At 41.6% G+C, this 24,384-nt stretch overlaps 1 protein-coding gene across 2 annotated transcripts in view; it reads right to left on the bottom strand.

Annotated features, from left to right (window-relative positions):
- Positions 1 to 24,384, bottom strand: part of FMN1 (formin 1) — a gene marked incomplete at its 5' end in the record, with an annotated part of 373,959 nt that overhangs the window by 218,413 nt on the left and 131,162 nt on the right. Inside the window, one exon of one of the 2 annotated variants that reach the window (XM_084632400.1) lies at positions 12,576 to 12,608. The exons of the other annotated variant lie outside the window; for it this stretch is intronic. Coding sequence (XP_084488526.1) covers positions 12,576 to 12,608 — 33 coding nt within the window. The remainder of the gene's footprint in view (positions 1 to 12,575; positions 12,609 to 24,384) is intronic. 2 annotated transcript variants of the gene reach the window in all.

The raw sequence follows: 24,384 nt of genomic DNA, 5'->3' as shown, positions 1-24,384 counted from the left end.
CCCTCTGCTGGACTCTCTCCAATTTGTCCACATCCCTTCTGTAGTGGGGGGACCAAAACTGGATGCAATACTCCAGGTGTGACCTCACCAGTGCTGAATGAGGGGAATAATCACTTCCCTCGATCGGCTGGCAATGCTCCTACTAATACAGCCCAATATGCCGTTGGCCTTCTTGGCAACAAGGGCACACTGCTGACTCATATCCAGCTTCTCGTCCACTGTAATCCCCAGGTCTTTTTCTGCAGAACTGCTGCTTAGCCAGTCGGTCCCTAGTCTGTAGCAGTACGTGGGATTCTTCCTTCCTACGTGCAGGACTCTGCACTTGTCCTTGTTGAACCTCATCAGATTTCTTTTGGCCCAATCTTCCAATTTGTCTAGGTCACTCTGGACCCTATCCCTACCCTCCAGCATATCTACCCCCCCACCCCCGCAGCTTAGTGTCATCTGCGAACTTGCTGAGGGTGCAATTAATATTTTGTAAGACTGTTTTTAATATTTTGTTAGACTAAGATTTTATTATATCTTTTAAAAAATTGTAACTGCAAATCACAGACCACACATGAAAAGATTTCATACAATAATATGGATTTGATTGTTATTTGCGTATGGTGCAATCGGTAAAAATAAATTTGTATATCCTTAAACTCATCATGATTCCAACAAATAGGACTCTAATTAATACAATTCACAGTTCTGAGTAATGAAATGAAAAGAAAGCCATATGGGTCTGCATAAAATTAAGCTTGAATTTCAGGGGAAGATGGGCTTGTCAACACATAACTGCTTAGTCATGAAAATATACTTGCATTTTAGCTTTGAAAACATAATTAAAGAACTGAAACAGTCTTCTGTCTACTGACATGAAAGCATTCTAGGATAATATTAGCTACATTGATTACATGCTTGGTAGAGCTCTTTCTTTTAATAAGCAAACCAGACTACAAAAGCTGACTATTTGTTGTGTTTAGTAAGTGGAGTAACTGTTAGTGCTTACATTCATAAATCACAGTTGGCGCTTGCTCACATTCTCTAAAGAAAGCTTGTTGCAAGTGAGACCGAGGGCCCAGAGGTAGTCAGTCCCTCATATGGCACTAAGGAAGCAGCAGCACATTTGGCAACTAAAGCTACTCTCCTCCTCTCTCCCTACAGTTAAACATATTCAGCCAATGGAACATGGCTCTGCTCCTGCTCTCTGATACAATTCCTGTTGACTCAGTAGGGGAGAATCAGAGACCACAACTGCAATGAGTGATGAGCATAGACCAGACTGAACATGTTTAAGAGAAGCATTTCCCTTTGAGGTACTTCATTTGCCCTGGAAAGAGATTTAAATTAGCAGATAGCTATAGAATATGTACTGTATCTTTCTCTTGGGAATAGCTGTGATCAAACTACAGAAGTCATTCAACAAAATTCAACATTTTTTGTTGGACAACAAAGAAAACTAAGGCCAAAATTTAACTGACAAGTTTCGCTATCTTAGGGGTTTATATGGTGCCTAGTACAGAGAACTAGAGCAACAACAACCAACAAAAAAACAAATTCTCTCTTTCTTTGGGGCAGAGGAGTCTGACTGTGTGTGCCTTTCTTTTAATTGTTTCTTTAGGGAGAGGGAAAGGATACTTGGTTTTCTACCAGCTGGAGACAGAAACAGTTGAAGTCTGTGAGCCAGGAAGCATCTTATGTGTAGATCTTGTTTAAATTGTTTTAACTATTTTTGCCAGCTAGAAGGAGCTAAACCATAGCATCTGGACTGATATAAAAGATCAAAGGGAGAAATGACTACATTTATTTGCTTGGTAAAATGAGAAAAATATGAGACAAAATAACAAGGACAGGCAAAAACAACTTATAATGTCATCTCCTCAATATCTCTCTTCCCTTAAACCCATCATAAACATGAAATTCACCAGATTTAATGTCTAAGTACATAACTCACGCAGTAAACAATGTAAACCACACGAAAAATAAGGAATACAAAACCAAATAGGAATCCTAACCAGTTTGTACATAATATACAAATCCTCAGCTCCTTAGTTGCTGCCTGTTTCCAGATTGGCAAACTCCTCTCCAGCTACCAAACAAGAATTCTCCAAACACTTTCTGACGCAGAAGTAAATTAACATTTCTGTAGGGGTAGCGTATAGATTAATATTCTAAGGTTCCAGTATCTCAGGGATCTTGAACATGCCAAAATAAAGTAAAAAAAAAAAAAAAGTCCAGTCTGAGAAAATGGCTTGGGTTGGTTTTTAAACCATATATTTTATTTAAGAGGCAGAATATTATTTACCATTTGGGAGTAGCAGTCTTGTTAATTTCTTGCCTCTTACATCAACTCTTTGGATTGGCAAACTCCAGAATAATTTCAATAGCTTGGAATGCTAAAACTTTTAGTTATAAGATTTTTTTTTGTTACCTTATTCCAAAAAATTTTGAAGCTTGGGGCAATAGCAGATGATCTAGTGGCCCCTTCTGCTCTTAAACTCTACGACTCTAAGAAATAGTGTACCCAATCTTCTGCTTAAACATATCACCTCTGGTAGAAGCAAGTGTCCAAGTCTTTGAATTGCTTATATACAGTGTGTTGTAAATCAATATACTGTAATGTATATCTAATATACTTTCTAGCATGCTATAAACAGATATACTGTAGCACATCAACTTACTGACCAATGTAATGTTTATTCCAAACTAGAAAGGAAGTATCTAAAATACAAATATTCCTGATGGGTAATAATGGAGAGTGCTGTTTAAAGTAGATGCTTAATTCTGTAATAAGAATAGATATAAAATGAAATATTCTTCATCGGTTAATTTAAATATTGTAAAAATAATCTATTTAATAGGAGTTGACACCTAGCAAAGTGTGTTTTACCTCCTCCTTAAGCAAACATTAATATCTGTAGGTCTAAGATGGTACAGTGAAAACAAAACCCAACAGATAAGACCCAGGATTGAATATAATAATTTGTACTGTGCTGTGTGACACAGACAGTAAACAAGTGATTCAGTCTTCTCCTTAGCTATTTATCACAAGGGCAGTCTAATTTGGGACTATTCACTGTGAGCCATTTTAGCCCATTGACGAAAGAGTCCTGCACAGAGAACCAGGGGTCTGAGTTGTCAAAATTATCACTAAGGAAGGTGAAAAGGGAGGAGACTTGTAGGATTCCAGTGGCAACGATTAACTGCACTCATGCAGCTGCAAAGCTTAAATATTCTGTCCATACTGGCTCAGAGGGATACAGAGCAAAATGCAACAGTACTTAGATGTTGCTCAGAAAAAAGTGCAACCACAATAGTGATGTAAACACCAGTGCACTGTTGATACAAGTTGTATGTCAATGCATGGAGTTTTACATATGTACCAGGAGGCTGCAACACCAAAGCAGTGTAGGGTAGTGATAGCAAGAAAAAAGTCAGGTGGCAGGCACTCTCAGCATCTGTGGACGCAAAGAGGATAAGAGCTGGCAATTTAGGATTTATATGTTATAAGGAAAGACAATAGGAAAGAGTATGACCTCATTGTGACGGGGCACCTGCCCCGCACTGGCCCTGAGAGGGTTAAAACCAACCTAGGTAGGCCGAGCAGCAGGCAGCAGAGGGAGTGAATGCAGAGAAACATCCAATTAGGGCGGCTGCAGACAATTAGGGCAGCAGCTGGATCAACCAATCAGGGCCCAGCCTGCCTATATAAAAGGAAGTTGCAGACCAAAGTGGAGGAGTCAGCTCTAGGGAGAAGACTGGCTTCCTAGAGGGCTCCTGATGGGCTGCCAGGACTTACAGACTCAAGGCCCTGGAAAGAACCTGGCAAAGGAGCTGAAGCTAGAGGCAGGAGCAGAAGGAAGTGAGGCTTTGGGGAAGTGGCCCAGGGAATAGAGATAATGAGCTGGAAGGAGGAGGCAGCAGGAAGCTGCTGTTTGCAGGGTCACTGGGCCGGGGCCTTGGGTAGTGGACAGGCCTGTCCTTCCTCCCCTCCCTGCCCACTAGCCGCTGAAGGACCGGGTGGCTGTGGACTGCCAAGCCACTGCGAGGAGTGCCTGGACTCTTGTTGGAGGAGTCCCCCGGAAGATGGTGAACCGGATGGTGACATGGCCAGAAGGCTATGCCACGAAGCAGACGCTGAGCCAGAAAGGAGCCGTAATGGGTTTGCAGGCGGAGGTGAGGACGGAAAAGCAACCATCACTTGAGGGTGCACCTGCTGGCACTTAGCTAATTCCCAAAACACCCAGCAGGAGGCGCCAATGTGGTGAGTGACCCCGTGACACTCCCACACAGCACACATTCAGCTCCAACAACAGATTCTGATCATGGGTTCTATTAATTTGACTGTCTCTAGCACAGTTTTTCTTTGCTCTGAAAAGCCCCATATTTCAACCCAGGGGAACTGCAGAGATTCAATCTATCTATTGCTCATTTGGAAAACTGTAATATTCTTAGTCTTCTTTTTATTGTGCAACTTGACATTTCATGAAGTCAATGGTAATAAACTGTTGTTGCTATAACAAGTATCATAACATCAGGGGTTTCTTTATAGGAATTGCCATACTGAAAAAATCTATTTAGTCCACTATTCTGCCACATATAGTAACCAAAGACCTATGTATTTAGACAAGTTGTGCAAATCATGAAAGTTACCATTTAGGGGGGGGAAAAAATCTAGTTTCTCATCATTACCATAATGACAATGCTTAGGATGGGGGAAAAAAAAACAAGGAATAGGTTCACCAGTCCCTGTATCTTTGCAAGCAGGACTGCCAAGCACAAGTGATGAAATCACATTGAAATTTCACAGCCAATGAATAAGCCTCACTGTAGCCTACTTTTTCCAGCTACAAAGCTTCTGAAAAACTGGTTAAGTAAATGTGAACTAAAAATAAAATTATCTATCTGCTCACTTTTGTTTGCAGTGTTGATGTAGCCATGTTGGTCCCAGGATGTTAGAAACAAGGTGGGCGAAGCAATATCTGTTATTGGACCAACTTCTGCTGGTGAAAGAGACAAGCTTATGAGCTACACAAAGCTTGCTACTACTGACACGTTACCAAATACTATACTGCACGGCTATTACTGACATTTTATGAAATAATGTAAAATAATACAAATGTAATAAATGGGGGGAAAAAACAAAATGTGAAAAGAAATTGTAACCTGATTTAATAGTTAGATTTTAACTATAGGCTAGCTATTAGCATGCAGTGGTCAGAGGGTCTGGCTTCTGGATCAGCTACAATACTGAGATTGTTCTCAGAATGGGAAAACCCAATGAGCACACAAGAAACAACTTACTCTGATTACCTTTACCTTTATTAACAATCTTATGAACAAAGCAAACCAACTAACCAACACTGCAATAAAGCAAAAGAGAGGAGGATAATACTGAATGTCCAGCACTTGCATTCCTTCCTTTTCTCTTGCAGAGAACCCCAAAGTAGATGAGACTATCAACAGGTGGACATCAGTCTGGCATGTTCCAGTGTATCCCATGGCACACAGGCCAGATAACAGGTTTTATAATGTGTTATGGTGCAAGCCATTGTATCTTATACATATTTGTGATCAGTCCATTCCCTTTTCCTTATCTGAACTTCCACACCCCACTTACATTGGGGTCCCCAGGTTCTATACGTTAATCAATCATTTACATCAATTTTCTGTACATCTTTCTCAGGAATCTCTTAAAATATCAACAATTCAAGTTTTGTGGTTGGTTTTTTCAACTCTACCAGTTCTTAACACAATTGCTTACCACAACACCACATCTTGTGAATAAAGGTCTCTTACCAGTTACTTACTCATGTGAACTTACAATTTAGGACTTGATTAGTTCGGCTAAGCTAACTTCTTTGGCAGGCCTCAGGCCTTCTGGTTCTTCTACTTGTGTTCCAGCCTTAATCAATACTTATGTCTTATCTATATTATTTACATAAATGTCTAAAAGTGCAGGGCTGACTACAAAATTTTGGAATTCCAAATGCCTCAAATATTCCAAACCCAATTTTTTTCAGACATTCCAATTCACAGGAAATTTCAAAAATATTTGTTTTCATTCCAATTTGGACCAAAACCAAATTTTGAAATGTCAAATTTTCTCATGAACCAGAAATTCCAAGTTTCAACCAGCTGTAATTACAATTCTCTTCTACATATAATAAATTGAATTGTCATAGAATCATAGAAATATAGGACCAGAAGGGACCTTAAGAGGTCAGTTAGTCCAGTGGTTCCCAAACTTTTTACTAAGGCAACCCACCAACTGCATTTTGGCTTTTTTTTTTTTTTTATTAAACACCACATTCCCTCCTGCTTCCCAGCTCCTTGCTGTCCCCTCAGCCCTCTAGCCTCCTGCTATTCCCTCTCCTCCCCTCCTTAGCTGTCTAAGCCCCCAAGCTCCCAGCTCCGGCTTCCCTTTCTTCTCCCCTACTCAGCCCTCCAGCCCCCTGCTCCCTTCTCTTCCCAGCCTCCTGCATGAGGAGTAGTATGCTATATTTCAGGTTTCAGAGTAACAGCCGTGTTAGTCTGTATTCGCAAAAAGAAAAGGAGTACTTGTGGCACCTTAGAGACTAACCAATTTATTCGATGAAGTGAGCTGTAGCTCACGAAAGCTCATGCTCACATAAATTGGTTAGTCTCTAAGGTGCCACAAGTACTCCTTTTCTTTATGCTATATTTCAGTTACTATTTTTTAAAAAAACATTCATGACACTAAAAAGAGTATGAAACCACTTTTGTTGGGTAATGAGAGAATAAAGTACATTAATTCATATAAAAACAAATTCAACTTGTCTTCACTCTAATACCTGAGGTGTAAAGACCTAAGTCATCAAGGGACTCCAGTCAAACATACGTATCATGAGCATGAAAGACAACCATGGTTTTAAGAAGAAATTAGACTAGTATGAGGGAGAAAAGACAAGAAGATCATTAAGAATATAATTCTGAAGAACAACATCTGACCACTACTCAAGTCATGGGGTCTTCTGAGGATTTAAACCCCAAGTCTGTATTCAAATAGAGAAAAACAGTGGCAGAAGCAAGTTTTAAAGCAGGGGAGTGATGGGTCATTTGTGGTGGGCTGGAGAGTGAGTCCACCCACACTCACTCTAGAGTGACAGTTCCTGTCCCACTGGACTGGGCCTGGTTCCCCATTCCCAGGATTACAACCTGGTGCACAGAGTCGCCGCATCACCCAGGTTTGGCCCAGCTGCCCCTCCATCATGACGGAGACCAAATTTGAGTGAGTAGCATTGTGACATGGTGCACAGGGTCACAGCACCACGTGACCTCATGTGAAATGTTACATCACCCAGAGTAGGGAGTTGGGCCCAGCCCCACTGGACAGGAGCTGCTGCTACTGCTGCCAGATGAATGAGAGTCAGACTCATTTTCCAGTCCCATGTAAAAATGTGTGTTGTACACTTCCTTTTGTCACTTGCATAATATGCTTAGGTGTATGTGTGGTGCCTTTTTAAAGGGGTTTGACCCCCATTATCTCTGCCACTGCAAAGAAAAGTCTTTTTCTCTGTAAAAGTATTTTTAACAGCTATTTTTGTTTCTATGGGGCCTGCAGAAAATAAAGGAGAAATTAAGTACTACGGTATTTGCCAGCTTGCTTGCCCTGAGATTAGAAGTGATACCTTTTTTTTTTTTTTTTTAAATGTAAGACTGGGTGTTTGAACGTATGTGTTTTAGGTAAGCCTTGGAATTCAGTTACTTTTTTATACTAGTTTTAATATTTGTTAGATATTTCAATGGATTTTTAAATTAGAAGTTTTATACAATGTACAAAAATTTTGTTCGGGTCATGATCAGAAGATCTTGTAATCGGTTTCCTCCTGGTGGCACCACTTTCTAGACAAACTGATATTTTGAGACTCCCAAAGTTTACTGGATTGTTCCATATTTCTTCATGACCTGCTAAATTGGGGGAAATCCCTGAATTTCTTAAGAGACGACTGAATCCAATCAAATTGCATGGAAGGCCTGGAGGAGTGCCCTATTCTGATTTATCAAAATGCTCAAAGTACTACAGAGGAGGAGCAACAAAGAGGAAGCATAGCCATGAATCTTAAAAGTGGAAGCAAAGTGACTCAAGTATTCCAGGCACATGGGATTTCATATCATATCAATGTCTCTTGAGCCAGGATTTCAGGAACAAACCAAGAACTTATGGAGTGATTAACTGAGCCAGCCTCCTTTCCTTAATGGAAATCCTGATGTATTATTCTTACATGTGTAAGAAGCAGTGTTCACAACTCTCATGAGTTTTTTGTGAGTCTTGTAATATTCAGTATTTTTTTAAAGCCCCACATGCTGGAGTCATGATTATATTTTAAAAAAAAAAGAGAGCGGAGATTTTCCTGTAAAGTATTTCGAATCCACAAGAATGCAAAGAAAAAGCTTATAAACATGAACTAAAAGGGCTGAAAATCCAGAAGGCAAAATCGCAAATGTAGTATTTAAAAAAAATCTCATGATTTTAAGTCAATTTCAGTATTTTGACTCATGAGTCTTGGAGTTTGCAGTACTGAACATATAGAGATAATGATAAATAAAGACAAAAAAACAGAAAGCAGACGAATTTAAAAGCAAGGAAATTAGATGCTTATATATATACTTTTTTACAGACACACACACTTTACAAAACAGGAAAACATTCAAGTCCTGCCAGTCAAAACATGGTATTGACATCTAAAAGAAATAGGTGGCAAAAAAGAAATAGGATTTACAAAAAAAAATTGTAAAGAGCATGAATTACATACAGAAAGTTGGCTCTGTGCTCTGACAAACTGAAAAACAAGCTAGAGAGTTAAAGTGTAATTTAAAAAACAGAAATGGGCAATCAGAAATGGGTGGTTGATCAACAAAAGGCTTACACACTTTTAAACAAATAAAGAAAATATCAGGTATACATGTCAGACATCTTGTGTTTGAAGAAGAGAAAGCACTATCTATGATGAAAATGGGTTGAGAGAAGAAATGCTCATGTTGTGGATAGCACCTTCAACAGCCATGTGCAGAATGACTTTAAAAAAGATGCATAATGAATTATTTGTACAGTATATTAGGTATACATGGCACTTCAAAGACAAAGAGAAGTCCATTTCCCAGGGGCTTACCAGTAAAGGGATTGTGATGCTGGCAGACCAGGTGATAGCCCATGCCAAGACCCCCACGCCTCACTAAAGACTGAAAAATGCATAGCTGGAAAGCAACCTGGCTCTCCTGTGTGTTAGTATTGTTAAAATAGATATTAGAGTTATGAGAATGTGTTTAGTGTTCAAACTTTATGAAATTCTTGTGGGATGCTGCATGTTTTACTTGTAATCTCTGTATGTCATGTTTAAGGTAATATTTAAGTGTTTGCTAAAACTGCAAAATGCCAGAGTCAGGGGAGAAGCATTACCAAGTGTGAAATACTAATTTACCACAAGAGGTGTCATCTCCTCCCCAACAAAGGTGGCCTATAGACATCAGACAAGCCACTGTGGAATGGACAAAAGACTTTGCTGATTGCTCCCCGCCCCTCCTATGAACTGGAGACATGCACAAACCCTCATCCCATCAGCTGAGCTCTGGGGGAAGGGGATAAAAATCCCTGTCAAGAAAAATGATCACTATGCTGCTTGGAACTTGGAGAGAGCAAAATTTCTAAGCATAAGCAGGGGATCCCTAACTGGTTATTTTAGGTTAGCCCGAATGGACATAGACACTGCTGTCATATGCAAGTGCTATATTACCTTTTCAAACATAAGACTGTAACTTATTTGTGTGTGTGTGTGTGTTTACCACCTTTAACCTTGTAAATAACTCATTTCTTTTTCCTAACTAATCTTGAGTGAGTTTAGTACAGGATTGGCTACAAGTGTTGTTTTTGGTAAGAGATCTAAGGTACAATTGACCTTTGGGACTGGGAGTAACCTGAATATTGTTGTGATTTTTGGTGTAAGGGACCATCTATCAAAAGGTGGGCATAGGTGGCAAGATAGACTGGAGTGACCAAGGGGACTGTCTGTGACTCCATGTTAAGGCTATTTTAGTGCGTTAGGAGTTTACACGTGTTAATTGGTTGATGAAATCTAATGATATAACATAAACCTCAAACTGGCTGTATGTCCTGTTTCTTGACACACTACCCTGAGGCTGGCACTCAAGGTCATGAGCCACTCTAGACAGCATGACAAAGGGAGAAAAGGGAAAGATGCAGATTTTTAATAAATTTGTAATTGCTCATATTTTTAGACACCACAGTTTTTCTTCTTCTATTATATTATTTTTAAAATTAGACAACCAGAACCAGGCTAGATGAAAGAAGAGGAGAGCAACACTTGCAAGCAAACTAAAAAGCAAGTTTTAAAGGGGTTGCAGGGTATTCAGAATCTATCGTACTGATTTGATGATAGTTCTGGGTTTTTTAAATGTGTTAGACTATTAGTATATGCAGGATTGGTGTAGCTATGTTGAATACCAGGATCCCAGGCAACACATGAGTCTTCTCTTTGGGGAGGCATACATGCAAGCACTGGAAGTTCCCTAGGAGTGAGGAGGCCACCAATGCCTGGACCGAGACTCTGCCCCTGAGGCTCTGCCCCCACTCTGCCTCTTCCCTTGAGGCCCCGCCCTCACTCTGCCTCTTCCCACCCACACAGCACCCTCTCCCTCTTCTTTGAGACCCCCCGTTCCGCTCCTCTCCATGTCTTCCCCTGAGGCCTGCCCCTACCTGCCGCCCTCTTCTCTCCATGGGAAAGAGGAGCGAGTGGGTCATACCTCAGGGGAAGAGGCCGAACAGGGTTGGGGCCGAGCCACGGTCTGGACACTGGTGGCCCCTCCACTTCCAGGGAGCTTCTCTTCTGGCGCTCCAAAGGCAGCGCAACTTCAAAGGGAGGTGACCCACACTGCATCTGTGGTATTTGCCCCCCCACATGGGAGGATGCTTAACATCCCCCAACCTCTTATATGCACTGCTCATGCCCAGGATATTAGAAAGACAAGGTGGGTGAGGTAATGTCTTTTATTGTATCAACTTCTGTTGGTGAAAGAGACAAGCTTTCAAGCTTGCACAGAGCAGGTCCCTTATTAGTATTTACACACATAACTAGTGCTTTAATTTTTTTAGTGTTTTCTGATCGTATTTTACAAATTCACTTTTACAAATTCCAGAAAATGAGAATAGGACAACACAAAACAGATTTCAAGCAGCTTGAGTTCAATCCATATTACAGGGGGCCAAGAAGGATTAGAAATGCATCAACAGTATGTCAAGGGTCATTGCACCTCAAAGGTATTAAATGTATTTTTGACACAAAGTTTCACTTAATATCTCCAACTTACAACTGCAATAACTTCAAAAAGGACAGAGTGTGGGTGGTTCTTTTAAATACATTATTAAAAAATATTACCATGTAAGCAAAGAAAGCAATTTTTAAAATAAAGAGTTTTAGGTTGGTTAGTTTTAAAGAGACAAAGGACCATATTTATATTCTGGACTAAACATTTTGAAGTTAGATGTTAGAAGCAAAAGGGGTTTTGTTTTTAAGGATTCCTGCAGCAAAGTTAAAAAAAATGTTGCTAGGAGAAAGTCAATCTTAATCAACACAAATTAAGCTATAGAGCAATAGTTTTCTGCAATTATAATCAGAAACCTTCAGCAATTCTTCCAATGCCAAATTTGCAGAGAGAATTTATTCTCTGCCACAGATAATTTTGCCTTTGTTTAAAATATTTTTGTTTCTTGCCATTTCTACATCACTCAGTACTGTAGAGCATTACAAAATATCAGAGGTGCTCATATTTGATGCATGAGTTACTAGACTACCATTGTTACTTGGATTTGTACTGCAATTTCCTCAATGTACAAGAGGCTTCTCTAAAATTAATTGACAGAAGCTTTGCTCAAATGATAAGTGTAGTAGAAATAATTATGTATTAATAGGTTAAGTGGTTCCTTTCATTTCCTTACAGCACAATTAAAATCTGCTTTTGCTTCCAGACACTTCTCCACTGATTCATGAATAACTCTGCTAGGAATTTATATACTGGTATCTAATTGCCTTCATACAGCTTTGAAATGGGTGAGGTATTGCCAGTATTTCCTTCTCAGAGCTAAATAAATTTTTGTTCTGATTTAGGAGCAATGTGTTCCATGGGATACAAAAAATGTGACAGTTCTCTGTTGTCATGCTGTTTCTGGGAGCCCCAACATTTTAGTATTGCAAGATTTGTCACTCAGACACAGAACCTTTTGAGATGGATTAATCTCTCTTATTTGAGTACTTAAGTGCTACTTATTTTAATGGGACACCTGTAACTGGGACATGCTAGATGAAACTGGATTGGTTTAGTGATCACCATAAAACTCAAGTTAGAATTCTGGAAATATTTTCCCATTATGCTGCAGCATGACAAGGGGCCTGGTTAATTGTTAGCTCAAAACTTTGATAGGCCCTGAATACATGCTGTTTATAAATCTTTCCATTATGAAAAAAGATCATAAACTAGGTACCCACTGCCTTTAAGGAAATGAGAGAAACCAAAGACTAGACACACATAGACAACAACATACACTCTCTACCCACCTGGTGGTCCCTCCTTGTAAAGTTTTAGGTGAGCTAGAGACAAAAGCATAAGCAAGAGTGCATTTTAGCCTCAAACAATATATTTATATTTTCATATTCATTACATATCAGATATAGTCCTCGGTGATTCTCATGTCAAACAGCAGTAGTTCTAAAGGCTTCATTACTCATCATTGTCACTATTCACTACTGCAAACCCATCTACACTATTATCAGGAAAAATTGTGTCTCGATTGTTAACTGCTATTAAAGATTACCATTTCTGCTAAAAGTTAAGTCATAAGTACATTTTTAGAACCCTTGAATTCCACACTGATACCAGAGAAACTCCATTTTGAAGTCCCCAGACTCCATTTTGTAATTCTGGCTTCCAATATAAATAAGAAAGAGTCACTCCACCATTAGATGGAAGCTGCAGGTCACATAGCACTGAATATAAAATTGGCAGGAAAAACCAAATTAGCAGGGATCCAGCAGATCATAACACTCTGAGATAAATAGCAGCCATGTGAATGAATGTGTAGTTGCAAAAGAAAAAAATGAATGAAGATGGAATGTGTAGTAAAAGAAAAAACACTATAAAAAGTGTCTGGAAAGCTCTGACAGGACTGTCTAAAAGGCAGTGTGTCAGTGGGCAGCCAAGAAAGTCAGAGCTGAGGTGCTGACAGTGCAGATGGAGCTGAGGAAAATGGACCAGAAAAGAGCAGATGAGAGGAGACCTGAAGAAGCAACCAAGAAAGCAGCAGCAGCGACAGCAAGCAGCAGTAGCACCAGAAGGAGTCCTGTGTCAGCAGATAGCGTAAGTTTGTCAGTTATAATTACAGGATAGTCTTAGAATGTGTATATGTTGATAATGAAAGAAATGTATAAGATTTAAAGCATTTAGGGACTGTGTCAGCAGCCTGTGACAGACTAGTCATCTGTAACAGGGTGCAACCACTTAGAATCTTCTCAGCTGTATGTTATTGCAGTTGCGGTGCTCTTTAAATTGCTGAAGGGATTTTTGTTTTTAGATTACGACTGTATTGTGGATTATTTTTTATACAAATAAAAAGGTGCCTTGTTTTGGAAAAGAATACTGCTTATGTCAATCAATAGCATTTATCAGAAGGCTGTATCTGTGTCCTCCGGGAATTTCTTTAGCTACCCTGGAGATCCATACCATAGGAGAACAGATAGGTGAACAGGTAGGCTGTTTTAAGGGAAAACCTTTTAGGAGATATTTAAATTAATCTGTTTTTGAGGGAATCTTAGGTAAGCCCAGGAGGGGGCGATAGGTGAGCTATTCTGAGGGTACCCTAATTCTGTTTTCAGGGTAACACCATATGTGATTCAGTTAACGACAGCTCAGGTATGGAAACATCCACTTATAAAACAAACCTGCAAGCATTCCTACAAAAGTCACAACACAAGATATTATACGTATATACATGCATGCTGTAGAATGATTAAAGCATCTGTCTTACCCACCCACCCCTTTAAGGTTTTCACGTGGACATGACAAGTGCCAAGGTAATTAAATTAACCACTTACCATGAAACTCAGTCAACTTGCTTAACAGAACAAGGAATCTGACTCATCCCAGAAATTATGCTCAGAATTTTTCCTCACAGATTTCTATCCCATATAACTTGATCTGAAGCCAGAGATGGGGATGAAGATTTTGTTTTTATAAATAAGCAAATAAATAAAAGTGATGTTTTCACTGATGAAGTGGCTATGCTCCTATATCTTGTCTACAAGCCAGGGTGAAAATTTAGTGTGGAATTCGCAGGAGAAAAATCCCCCTAAGCAGTGTATTAGGTGTGTTAGTGTGTGATAAAATTGAAGCATATGCAACATTACAAGCGATAACAGAAGTATAAGCACAGACTTCAGTTTCCCAAACAGTACATACTACAGCAAGAATCTCTCTCTAATGTGTAACATACCCAGTAACGTGAAAGATGACTAATTTTCATTGGACACTACACATACTTTACACAACAGCTTAGCACATGAAATTTATTGTCATACCAACAGGAAAAAATATTTGTATAAGGAACAATGCACACAATTGTTTTGCTAAATACAATACACACCCTTCTACCTTTGGTATGTGATACATAGCAAAATTCTCTGTACAGTAAAGAGTTCACATTAGTGTGAGTAAAAAGCATAAGCATTAAACAGGTATTAGTCACCATAGAATGCACATTCCAGGATGTTGCCTTAAACAAAATATGTGCATAATATGGTGCCACTAATACCAACCTAGACAAAGACAAAGAACATTTAATTTTACCCATTAAAAATTAACTTTGACGAGCTCTAAGTGCACTTACAAAAGTTAAAACAAACCAAACCAACAGCTTCCTCCACCTCTATAGCCCTCCTTTCTTCTCCTTACCCATTCCTGGGTAAACAGATGAGCTTCACATGCTGTCCTAAAAGACAAGTTTGCAACTTAACTGAAAACTCAGCACTCTGCAAAATGGTGAAAAGAGGGATTGTGCATGCGCAGCATGATGGTGCTAGTCGTTTTGGGCTCTACAGTGAATCAGGTGGTTTTGTTTGAGATTTCCTTTGGGAATGGGGCAGCAGGAAGAGCAGAGAGTTAGACCCCAATTCAAGACAGCACCGAAGCACGGGCTATTTTCCTGAATCAGCGTAACCTGAGCAATGATGAGCTCTCTCAGTTGCAGCATAACCCCGAAATACAGCTAAAAGTAAGGCCACGCCTACTTCTTCCCAGTGAACCTGATTGATATCAAAGTTTAGTTAAGAAGTTTCCCGCATAAATCTTCAGACCACCTTCCAAACATAAGGGCTTGCTTCTCCAAACATCAAATAAGAAATCAGAAGTTCTCTGAAATTAACTGAAAGCTAAAATCATTCGTAAAATTCATAATGAAGAACTGTAAAGTGTAGCGGCTTCATTATTGTAAAAAAAAAAAAATCTCAACTATTAAACAGAGTATAGAGGAGTATCTGAAAAATAAGGCTAAAACAAAAAGTTAACTGCTGGAGAACAAACGTACCAGAAAAAGTTTGATAACTAATGAGCAACCTACCATTCCTCTGATGTAGCACATCTTACAGTACCGATTCTCCACTTACTCCTAATGATACTGATTCATTGCAGTTCTGAACAGGGCACTTTCTTGATTTGCTTGCCCATATTCATCACCAGCCCCACTATTCTCAACTTTCTTGTCTTTTTTCTGAAGAACTCTCTACATTTCCTCCTCCATTACTTTCCCAAGCAATTTTCTGTTTCAGCCGCTAGGTGCCACCAGTACATCCTCCCACATTGCTGCATAACTATATGTGGGTATAACTTAAATCCACAGGCATGATCCTGCATCCTTTTTCAGTCAAAACTCCCACTGTTTGAATAAGGAACGCTCTAACATTCTGCCCAGCAAACTCAGGCTAAAGTACCTGTTGGAAAATGTTATATTCAGCAATTTAAAATATTCTAGCTTGTATTGACATTTAAATTAAAAATATAATTAAAAGGAATTTAAATATACCTAGAATTAAGGTGAGAATTTAGGAAAATATGGCATTCACAAAATTCACAAAAAAAATGCCTTATATGCATTTTTTAAAACATCCAGTCAATTTAAGCTCAACATTAAAGGCTCATAAAAACTGTGATCAGTTGAATCATAGAATATCAGGGTTGGAAGGGACCTCAGGAGGTCATCTAGTCCAACCCCCTGCTCAAAGCAGGACCAACCCCAACTAAATCATCCCAGACAGGGCTTTGTCAAGCCTGACCTTAAAAACTTCTAAGGAAGGAGATTCCACCACCTCTGTCAAGGTTCCTCCCCCACTCTGAACTCTAGGGTACAGATGTGGGGACCTGCATGAAAAACCTCCTAAGCTTATCTTTACCAGCTTAGGTCAAAACTTCCCCAAGGTACAAAATATTACCCCCGTTATCCTTGGAATGGCCGCTACCACCACCAAACTAATACTGGTTACTGGGGAAGAGCTGTTTGGACGCGTCCTTCCCCCCAAAATACTTCCCAAAACCTTGCACCCCACTTCCTGGACAAGGTTTGGTAAAAAGCCTCACCAATTTGCCTAGGTGACTACAGACCCAGACCCTTGGATCTTAAGAACAATGAACAATCCTCCCAACACTTGCACCCCCCCTTTCCTGGGAAATGTTGGATAAAAAGCCTCACCAATTTGCATAGGTGACCACAAACCCAAACCCTTGGATCTGAGAACAATGAAAAAGCATTCAGTGTTTTACAAGAAGACTTTTAATAAAAAATAGAAGTAAATAGAAATAAAGAAATCCCCCCTGTAAAATCAGGATGGTATATATCTTACAGGGTAATTAGATTCAAAAACATAGAGAACCCCTCTAGGCAAAACCTTAAGTTACAAAAAAGATACACAGACAGAAATAGTTATTCTATTCAGCACAATTCTTTTCTCAGCCATTTAAAGAAATCATAATCTAACACATACCTAGCTAGATTACTTACTAAAAGTTCTAAGACTCCATTCCTGTTCTGTCCCCGGCCAAGACTACAGACAGACACTTTGTTACTCTCCCTCCTCCCAGCTTTTGAAAGTATCTTGTCTCCTCATTGGTCATTTTGGTCAGGTGCCAGCGAGGTTACCTTTAGCTTCTTAACCCTTTACAGGTGAGAGGAGCTTTCCCCTGGCCAGGAGGGATTTCAAAGGGGTTTACCCTTCCCTTTATATTTATGACACGCCCCCCAAATCTCAGCTAGGGTGAAACACTGGCTGGGATTTCTTCCTGGAGCTCTAGGAAAACAGAGTTAATAAGACACATGCATCTCTAAATATACTACCAAGTACATAAAGACTAACAATATTTTCCACATCTCAAGGACGATTTTAACCAGTTGATTCTGGGAAACTTTCACGGGAGAGTGCATCAGCCACTTTGTTAGAAGCTCCTGAGATGTGTTGGATGTCGAAATCAAAATCTTGGAGAGCTAAACTCCACCGAAGAAGTTTTCTGTTAGTTTCTTTGACGCTGTGAAGCCACTTTAGTGCAGCATGGTCGGTTTGCAGGTGGAAACGCCGTCCCCAAACATATGGGCGTAGCTTTTCCAGAGCGTAGACAATGGCATAACATTCTTTTTCAGTGACTGACCAGTTGCTTTCCCTCTCAGACAGTTTTTTGCTGAGAAACACTACAGGGTGGAATTCTTGATCAGGTCCTTTCTGCATTAAAACTGCTCCCACACCACGCTCGGATGCATCTGTGGTTACTAGGAACGGTTTGTCAAAGTCTGGGGCCCTTAATACAGGGTCAGACATGAGTGTCGCTTTAAGCTTGTTAAAGGCCTTCTGACACTTTCCGGTCCACTGAACAGCATTTGGCTGTTTCTTTTTGGTTAGGTCTGTCAGTGGGGCAGCGATTTGGCTGTAGTGCCGTACAAATCGTCTGTAATAACCGGCCAAGCCTAAGAAGGATTGAACCTGTTTCTTTGACTTTGGGACAGGCCACTTTTGGATAGCATCCACTTTGGCCTGTAGGGGGCTGATAGTTCCTTGACCCACCTGGTGTCCAAGGTAAGTCACTCTGTTTAGGCCTATTTGACACTTCTTAGCCTTAACAGTTAGTCCTGCCTCCCTTATGCGCTCAAGGACTTTTTGTAGATGTTCCAGGTGGTCTGCCCAGGAATCCGAAAATATGGCCACATCGTCAAGGTAGGCGACTGCATATTCTCCTAATCCCGCTAGGAGACCATCTACAAGTCTTTGGAAAGTGGCGGGTGCATTTCGCAGCCCGAAAGGGAGTACATTAAATTCATACAGCCCGAGATGTGTGATGAAGGCTGACCTTTCCTTGGCAGATTCATTTAGCGGTACCTGCCAGTACCCCTTGGTTAAGTCCAAGGTAGAGATGAACTGGGCCCTTCCCAGTTTCTCTAATAGTTCATCTGTGCGTGGCATGGGATAGTTGTCTGGGCGAGTTACAGCATTTAGCTGACGGTAGTCCACGCAAAAACGTATTTCCCCATCTGGTTTGGGAACTAGAACCACTGGAGATGCCCATGCACTTTCAGAGGGGCGGATTACACCCATCTGTAACATATCCTGGATCTCCCGTTCTATAGCAGTTTTAGCTTGAGGAGACACCCGGTAAGGTTGGACCCTAATTGGGTGAGCATTACCTGTGTCAATGGAGTGGTATGCCCGTTCAGTCAGTCCTGGGGTGGCTGAGAACGTTGGCGCGTAGCTAGTGCACAGCTCCTGGAACTGCTGTCGCTGCATACGCCCAAGGGTCATGGAGAGGTTCACCTCTTCCACACCACCAGCACATTTCCCTTCATAGTAGACACCTTCAGGCCACTCAGCATCGTCTCCTCCCTGGGCTGTAAACTGACAAACCTTTAATTCTCTGGATCGATTAGAAGAGCTGAGAGGCGGTGGGTTGCTCCGTGCCGCCGTCCAAGCTCTCTGGAGGCTTTCATCTGCTTCCTGTTCGGTCTGGAACTGTTCCCTTGATGCTGGAGACATCAGTTCCTCATGGGATTGTGGACCTAGGCTTGGTCCCTCTGGAAGCGATATAGGGGATGGAGCTGTTTCTGTTGACTGTGAACCGCTCTCCGCTGGTGTACTATGTTGGGATTCAGGCTCCGGCTGAGCCTCTTGTGTAGGGTTATCGGCTGCTGCCAGTTCAGGTTCGGTGGGGCCCTCTGGTGTTGAGGTTGCAAGTACTGGATTCAGTGCTGACACGGGGTCTGGTGTTGGTTGTTTGGCTGGTTCCGGTTCTGGGACTGGTTCCGTCTGGGTCTCTGGGACTGGATCCACTACTGCTGTTGCAGACATTGGCCTGGGGTCCAGGTCCATCACCTCTGACTGGGTCCTGATAGAAGTTTCCGGAACAGAGCTAGGCCTCACGGCTTGTTTAGCCTGGTTGCGGGTGACCATTCCCACCCTCTTGGCCTGCTTCACATGATTGGCCAAGTCTTCCCCCAACAGCATGGGGATGGGATAATCATCATAGACTGCAAAAGTCCACATTCCTGACCAGCCCTTGTACTGGACAGGCAACTTGGCTGTAGGCAAATTGAAAGAGTTGGACTTGAAAGGTTGAATCGTCACTTGGATCTCTGGGTTGATTAAATTGGGGTCCACTAAGGAAGCATGGATAGCTGACACTTGTGCTCCGGTGTCCCTCCACGCGGTGACCTTCTTCCCACCCACACTCACAGTTTCCCTCCGCTCCAAGGGTATCTGGGAGGTATCTGGGCCTGTGGACCTCTGGTGTGATTCCGGTGCAATGAACTGTAATCTGTTGGGGTTCTTGGGGCAGTTGGCCTTTACATGCCCCAGCTCGTTACACTTAAAACATCGTCCAGCTGACGGGTCACTGGGGCGAGGAGGGTTGCTGGAGAACGGGGTGGTGGGACGATAAGGGGTCTGGAGGGTTCTTTGGGAGGTAGGTGGGGCTTTGGGCGGCCCCCGGTAATAGGGTGTGGTCTGGGGTGGTCCCTTCTGGTCTCCGCTCCAACTGCGACCAGTTTTCTTCTTCTCTGCCACCTCCACCCATCTGGCTCCAATCTCTCCTGCCTCAATTACAGTTTTGGGTTTCCCATCTAGGATGTATCTTTCTATTTCCTCAGGAACACCCTCTAAGAATTGTTCCATTTGCATTAGGAAGGGCAAATTTACTGGAGATTCAACACTTGCTCCTGATATCCAGGCATCCCAATGTTTTACAATGTGGTAGGCATGTCGGGTAAATGACATGTCTGGTTTCCACCTTAGGGCTCTGAACCTCCGACGAGACTGCTCGGGTGTTATCCCCATTCTGACTCTCGCCTTGGATTTAAACAGTTCATACTTGTTCATGTGTTCTTTAGGCATTTCAGCTGCCACCTCAGCTAAGGGTCCACTGAGCTGCGGCCTCAGCTCTACCATGTATTGGTCAGTAGAGATGTTGTACCCAAGGCAGGCCCTTTCGAAGTTTTCTAAGAAGGCCTCAGTATCATCACCTGCCTTGTAGGTGGGGAACTTTCTGGGATGGGAAGTGGTACCTGGAGAAGGATTGCTAGGGTTTGTTGGTATATTCTGCTGGGCCTTTATCCTCTCCATCTCCTCCACATGCTTCCTCTCTTTTTCCTTCTCCTCCTCCTTCAGCCGCATGAGTTCTATCTGTCTTTCATGTTCCCTTTGTTTTTCCTCAGCCTGAAATTTGGCTAATTCCAGCTGTAGTCGAGCTGAGGATTTGGCCATTCTAACCTCTCTGTTTTTAACTAACTTTACACCCGAGGTTTAGAAATAAACAAACAAAACTTGGCTGTAAAATTTTGCTGTGCTGGAATAGAATACCTATTCTCTGATAGTGATTGTCAGCCTACAGAAAAAGACAATTCCCTTGTCTCTGCTCTGGGCCCAAATTAAAGCAAAAAACCTCCAACTACTTGGAAACCTGCTTACCCAGCCCAAAGAAGAAAAAAAATTTCTTTTCAAACCTGTGCTCCTTGTAAAACAAAAAAAAAAAATCAAAATCCAAAAAAAAAACCCTGCCACTTTTGTCTCCAGGCAAATGGGTAGAGCACACACCCCCTATTTACTTTTAGGAAGAAAAGAAAAAAAAAAACCTCTGGGTTGGAAGACTGTGAATTTCCCTGCAGGAGTTAAGTACCCTGCCTCCAGGCAAGAAAACCTGCAATTCACAAGATAATCCCCTTTTGTCTCTGCTTGGCCACAAAGCAGAGAGAAACCAAGCTGCTTTCAGTTTCAAAGCTGCCTTCTGGACTTCCTAAAAATTCCTTTTTAAAATCTGTATTTCTAGTTCAAAAAATCTCAACTGGATCTCAAAATGATTTCAGGTTAATCCCACCACTGTGCCACCATGTCAAGGTTCCTCCCCCACTCTGAACTCTAGGGTACAGATGTGGGGACCTGCATGAAAAACCTCCTAAGCTTATCTTTACCAGCTTAGGTCAAAACTTCCCCAAGGTACAAAATATTACCCCCGTTATCCTTGGAATGGCCGCTACCACCACCAAACTAATACTGGTTACTGGGGAAGAGCTGTTTGGACGCGTCCTTCCCCCCAAAATACTTCCCAAAACCTTGCACCCCACTTCCTGGACAAGGTTTGGTAAAAAGCCTCACCAATTTGCCTAGGTGACTACAGACCCAGACCCTTGGATCTTAAGAACAATGAACAATCCTCCCAACACTTGCACCCCCCCTTTCCTGGGAAATGTTGGATAAAAAGCCTCACCAATTTGCATAGGTGACCACAAACCCAAACCCTTGGATCTGAGAACAATGAAAAAGCATTCAGTGTTTTACAAGAAGACTTTTAATAAAAAATAGAAGTAAATAGAAATAAAGAAATCCCCCCTGTAAAATCAGGATGGTATATATCTTACAGGGTAATTAGATTCAAAAACATAGAGAACCCCTCTAGGCAAAACCTTAAGTTACAAAAAAGATACACAGACAGAAATAGTTATTCTATTCAGCACAATTCTTTTCTCAGCCATTTAAAGAAATCATAATCTAACACATACCTAGCTAGATTACTTACTAAAAGTTCTAAGACTCCATTCCTGTTCTGTCCCCAGCCAAGACTACAGACAGACACTTTGTTACTCTCCCTCCTCCCAGCTTTTGAAAGTATCTTGTCTCCTCATTGGTCATTTTGGTCAGGTGCCAGCGAGGTTACCTTTAGCTTCTTAACCCTTTACAGGTGAAAGGAGCTTTCCCCTGGCCAGGAGGGATTTCAAAGGGGTTTACCCTTCCCTTTATATTTATGACAACCTCCCTAGATAACGCATTCCAGTGTTTCACCACCCTCCTATAGTGAAAAAGTTTTTCCTAATATCCAACCTAAACCTCCCCCACTGCAACTTGAGACCATTACTCCTTGTTCTGTCATCTGCTACCACTGAGAACAGTCTAGATCCATCCTCTTTGGAACCCCCTTTCAGGTAATTGAAAGCAGCTATCAAATCCCCCCTCATTCTTCTCTTCCGCAGACTAAACAATCCCAGTTCCCTCAGCCTCTCCTCATAAGTCATGTGTTCCAGTCCCCTAATCATTTTTGTTGCCCTCCGCTGGACTCTCTCCAATTTTTCCACATCCTTCTTGTAGTGTGGGGCCCAAAACTGGACACAGTACTCCAGATGAGGCTTCACCAATGTCGAATAAAGGGGAACGATCACATCCCTCCATCTGCTGGCAATGCCCCTACTTATACATCCCAAAATGCCATTGGCCTTGGCAACAAGGGCACACTGTCAACTCATATCCAGCTTCTCGTCCACTGTAACCCCTATGTCCTTTTCTGCAGAACTGCTGCCTAGCCATTCGGTCCCTAGTCTGTAGCGGTGCATGGGATTCTTCCGTCCTAAGTGGAGGACTCTGCACTTGTCCCTGTTGAACCTCATCAGATTTCTTTTGGCCCAATCCTCCAATTTGTCTAGGTCCCTCTGTATCCTATCCCTACCCTCCAATGTATCTACCTCTCCTCCCAGTTTAGTGTCATCTGCAAACTTGCTAAGGGTGCAATCCACACCATCCTCCAGATCATTAATGAAGATATTGAACAAAACCGTCCCGAGGACCAACCCTTGGGGCACTCTGCTTGATACCGGCTGCTAACTAGACATGAAGCCGTTGATCACTACCCGTTGAGCCCGACAATCTAGCCAACTTTCTATCCACCTTATAGTCCATTCATCCAGCCCATACTTCTTTAACTTGCTGGCAAGAATACTCTGGGAGACCGTGTCAAAAGCTTTGCTAAAGTCACAGAATAACATGTCCACTGCTTTCCCCTCATCCACAGAGCCAGTTATCTCGTCATAGAAGGCAATTAGATTAGTCAGGCATGACTTGCCATTGGTGAATCCATGCTGACTGTTCCTGATCACTTTCCTCTCCTCTAAGTGTTTCAGAATTGATTCCTTGAGGACCTGCTCCATGATTTTTCCAGGGACTGAGGTGAGGCTGACTGGCCTGTAGTTCCCTGGATCCTCCTTCTTCCCTTTTTTAAAGATGGGCACTACATTAGCGTTTTTCCAGTCGTCCGGGACTTCCCCCGATTGCCATGAGTTTTCAAAGATAATGGCCAATGGCTCTGCAATCATATCAGCCAACTCCTTTAGCACTCTCGGGTGCAGCGCATCCGGCCCCATGGACTTGTGTTTGTCCAGCTTTTCTAAACAGACCTGAACTACTTCTTTCTCCACAGAGAGCAGGTCACCTCCTCCCCATGCTGTGCTGTCCAGTGCAGTAGTCTGGGAGCTGACATTGTTCATGAAGACAGAGGCAAAAAAAGCATTGAGTACATTAGCTTTTTCCACATCCTCTGTCACTAGGTTGCCTCCCTCATTCAGTAAGGGGCCCACACTTTTCTTGACTTTCTTCTTGTGACTAACAGACCTGAAGAAACCCTTCTTGTTACTCGTAACATCTCTTTCTAGCTGCAACTCCAAGTGTGAAACTTCCTGATTTCACACCTGCATGCCCTAGCAATATTTTTATACTCTTATAATGTTTCCATTATTTTTTAAAGCGCCACTTAAGAGTTTTGTATTTAAGCATTTTACTGTAGTGCTTGCAATGCAAATCTTGAATTGCTGTGCTGGTACATTAGAACCAGCAGGTTAAAATTAACAATAACAAAGGTGAATCCAGTTACTCTACTTTCATGAGGAAGCTGAATGAAACAGAAAAATAGATACATGCAATTTTTGTAGGCTTTTAACTGCATCATTTAAATTATTAGAAGTTTTATAAAATTAGAAATGTTCTGAAACAGGCTGCAGTAATTCCATGTAATTAGAATTTTTTTTTTTCA

Source organism: Lepidochelys olivacea, assembly GCF_965140295.1.
Source record: "Lepidochelys olivacea isolate rLepOli2 genome assembly, chromosome: 6".
Lineage (NCBI taxonomy): Eukaryota > Metazoa > Chordata > Testudines > Cheloniidae > Lepidochelys > Lepidochelys olivacea.
The sequence above is the reverse complement of the archived record's forward strand: the minus strand, read 5'-3'. Positions and strand labels throughout refer to the sequence as shown.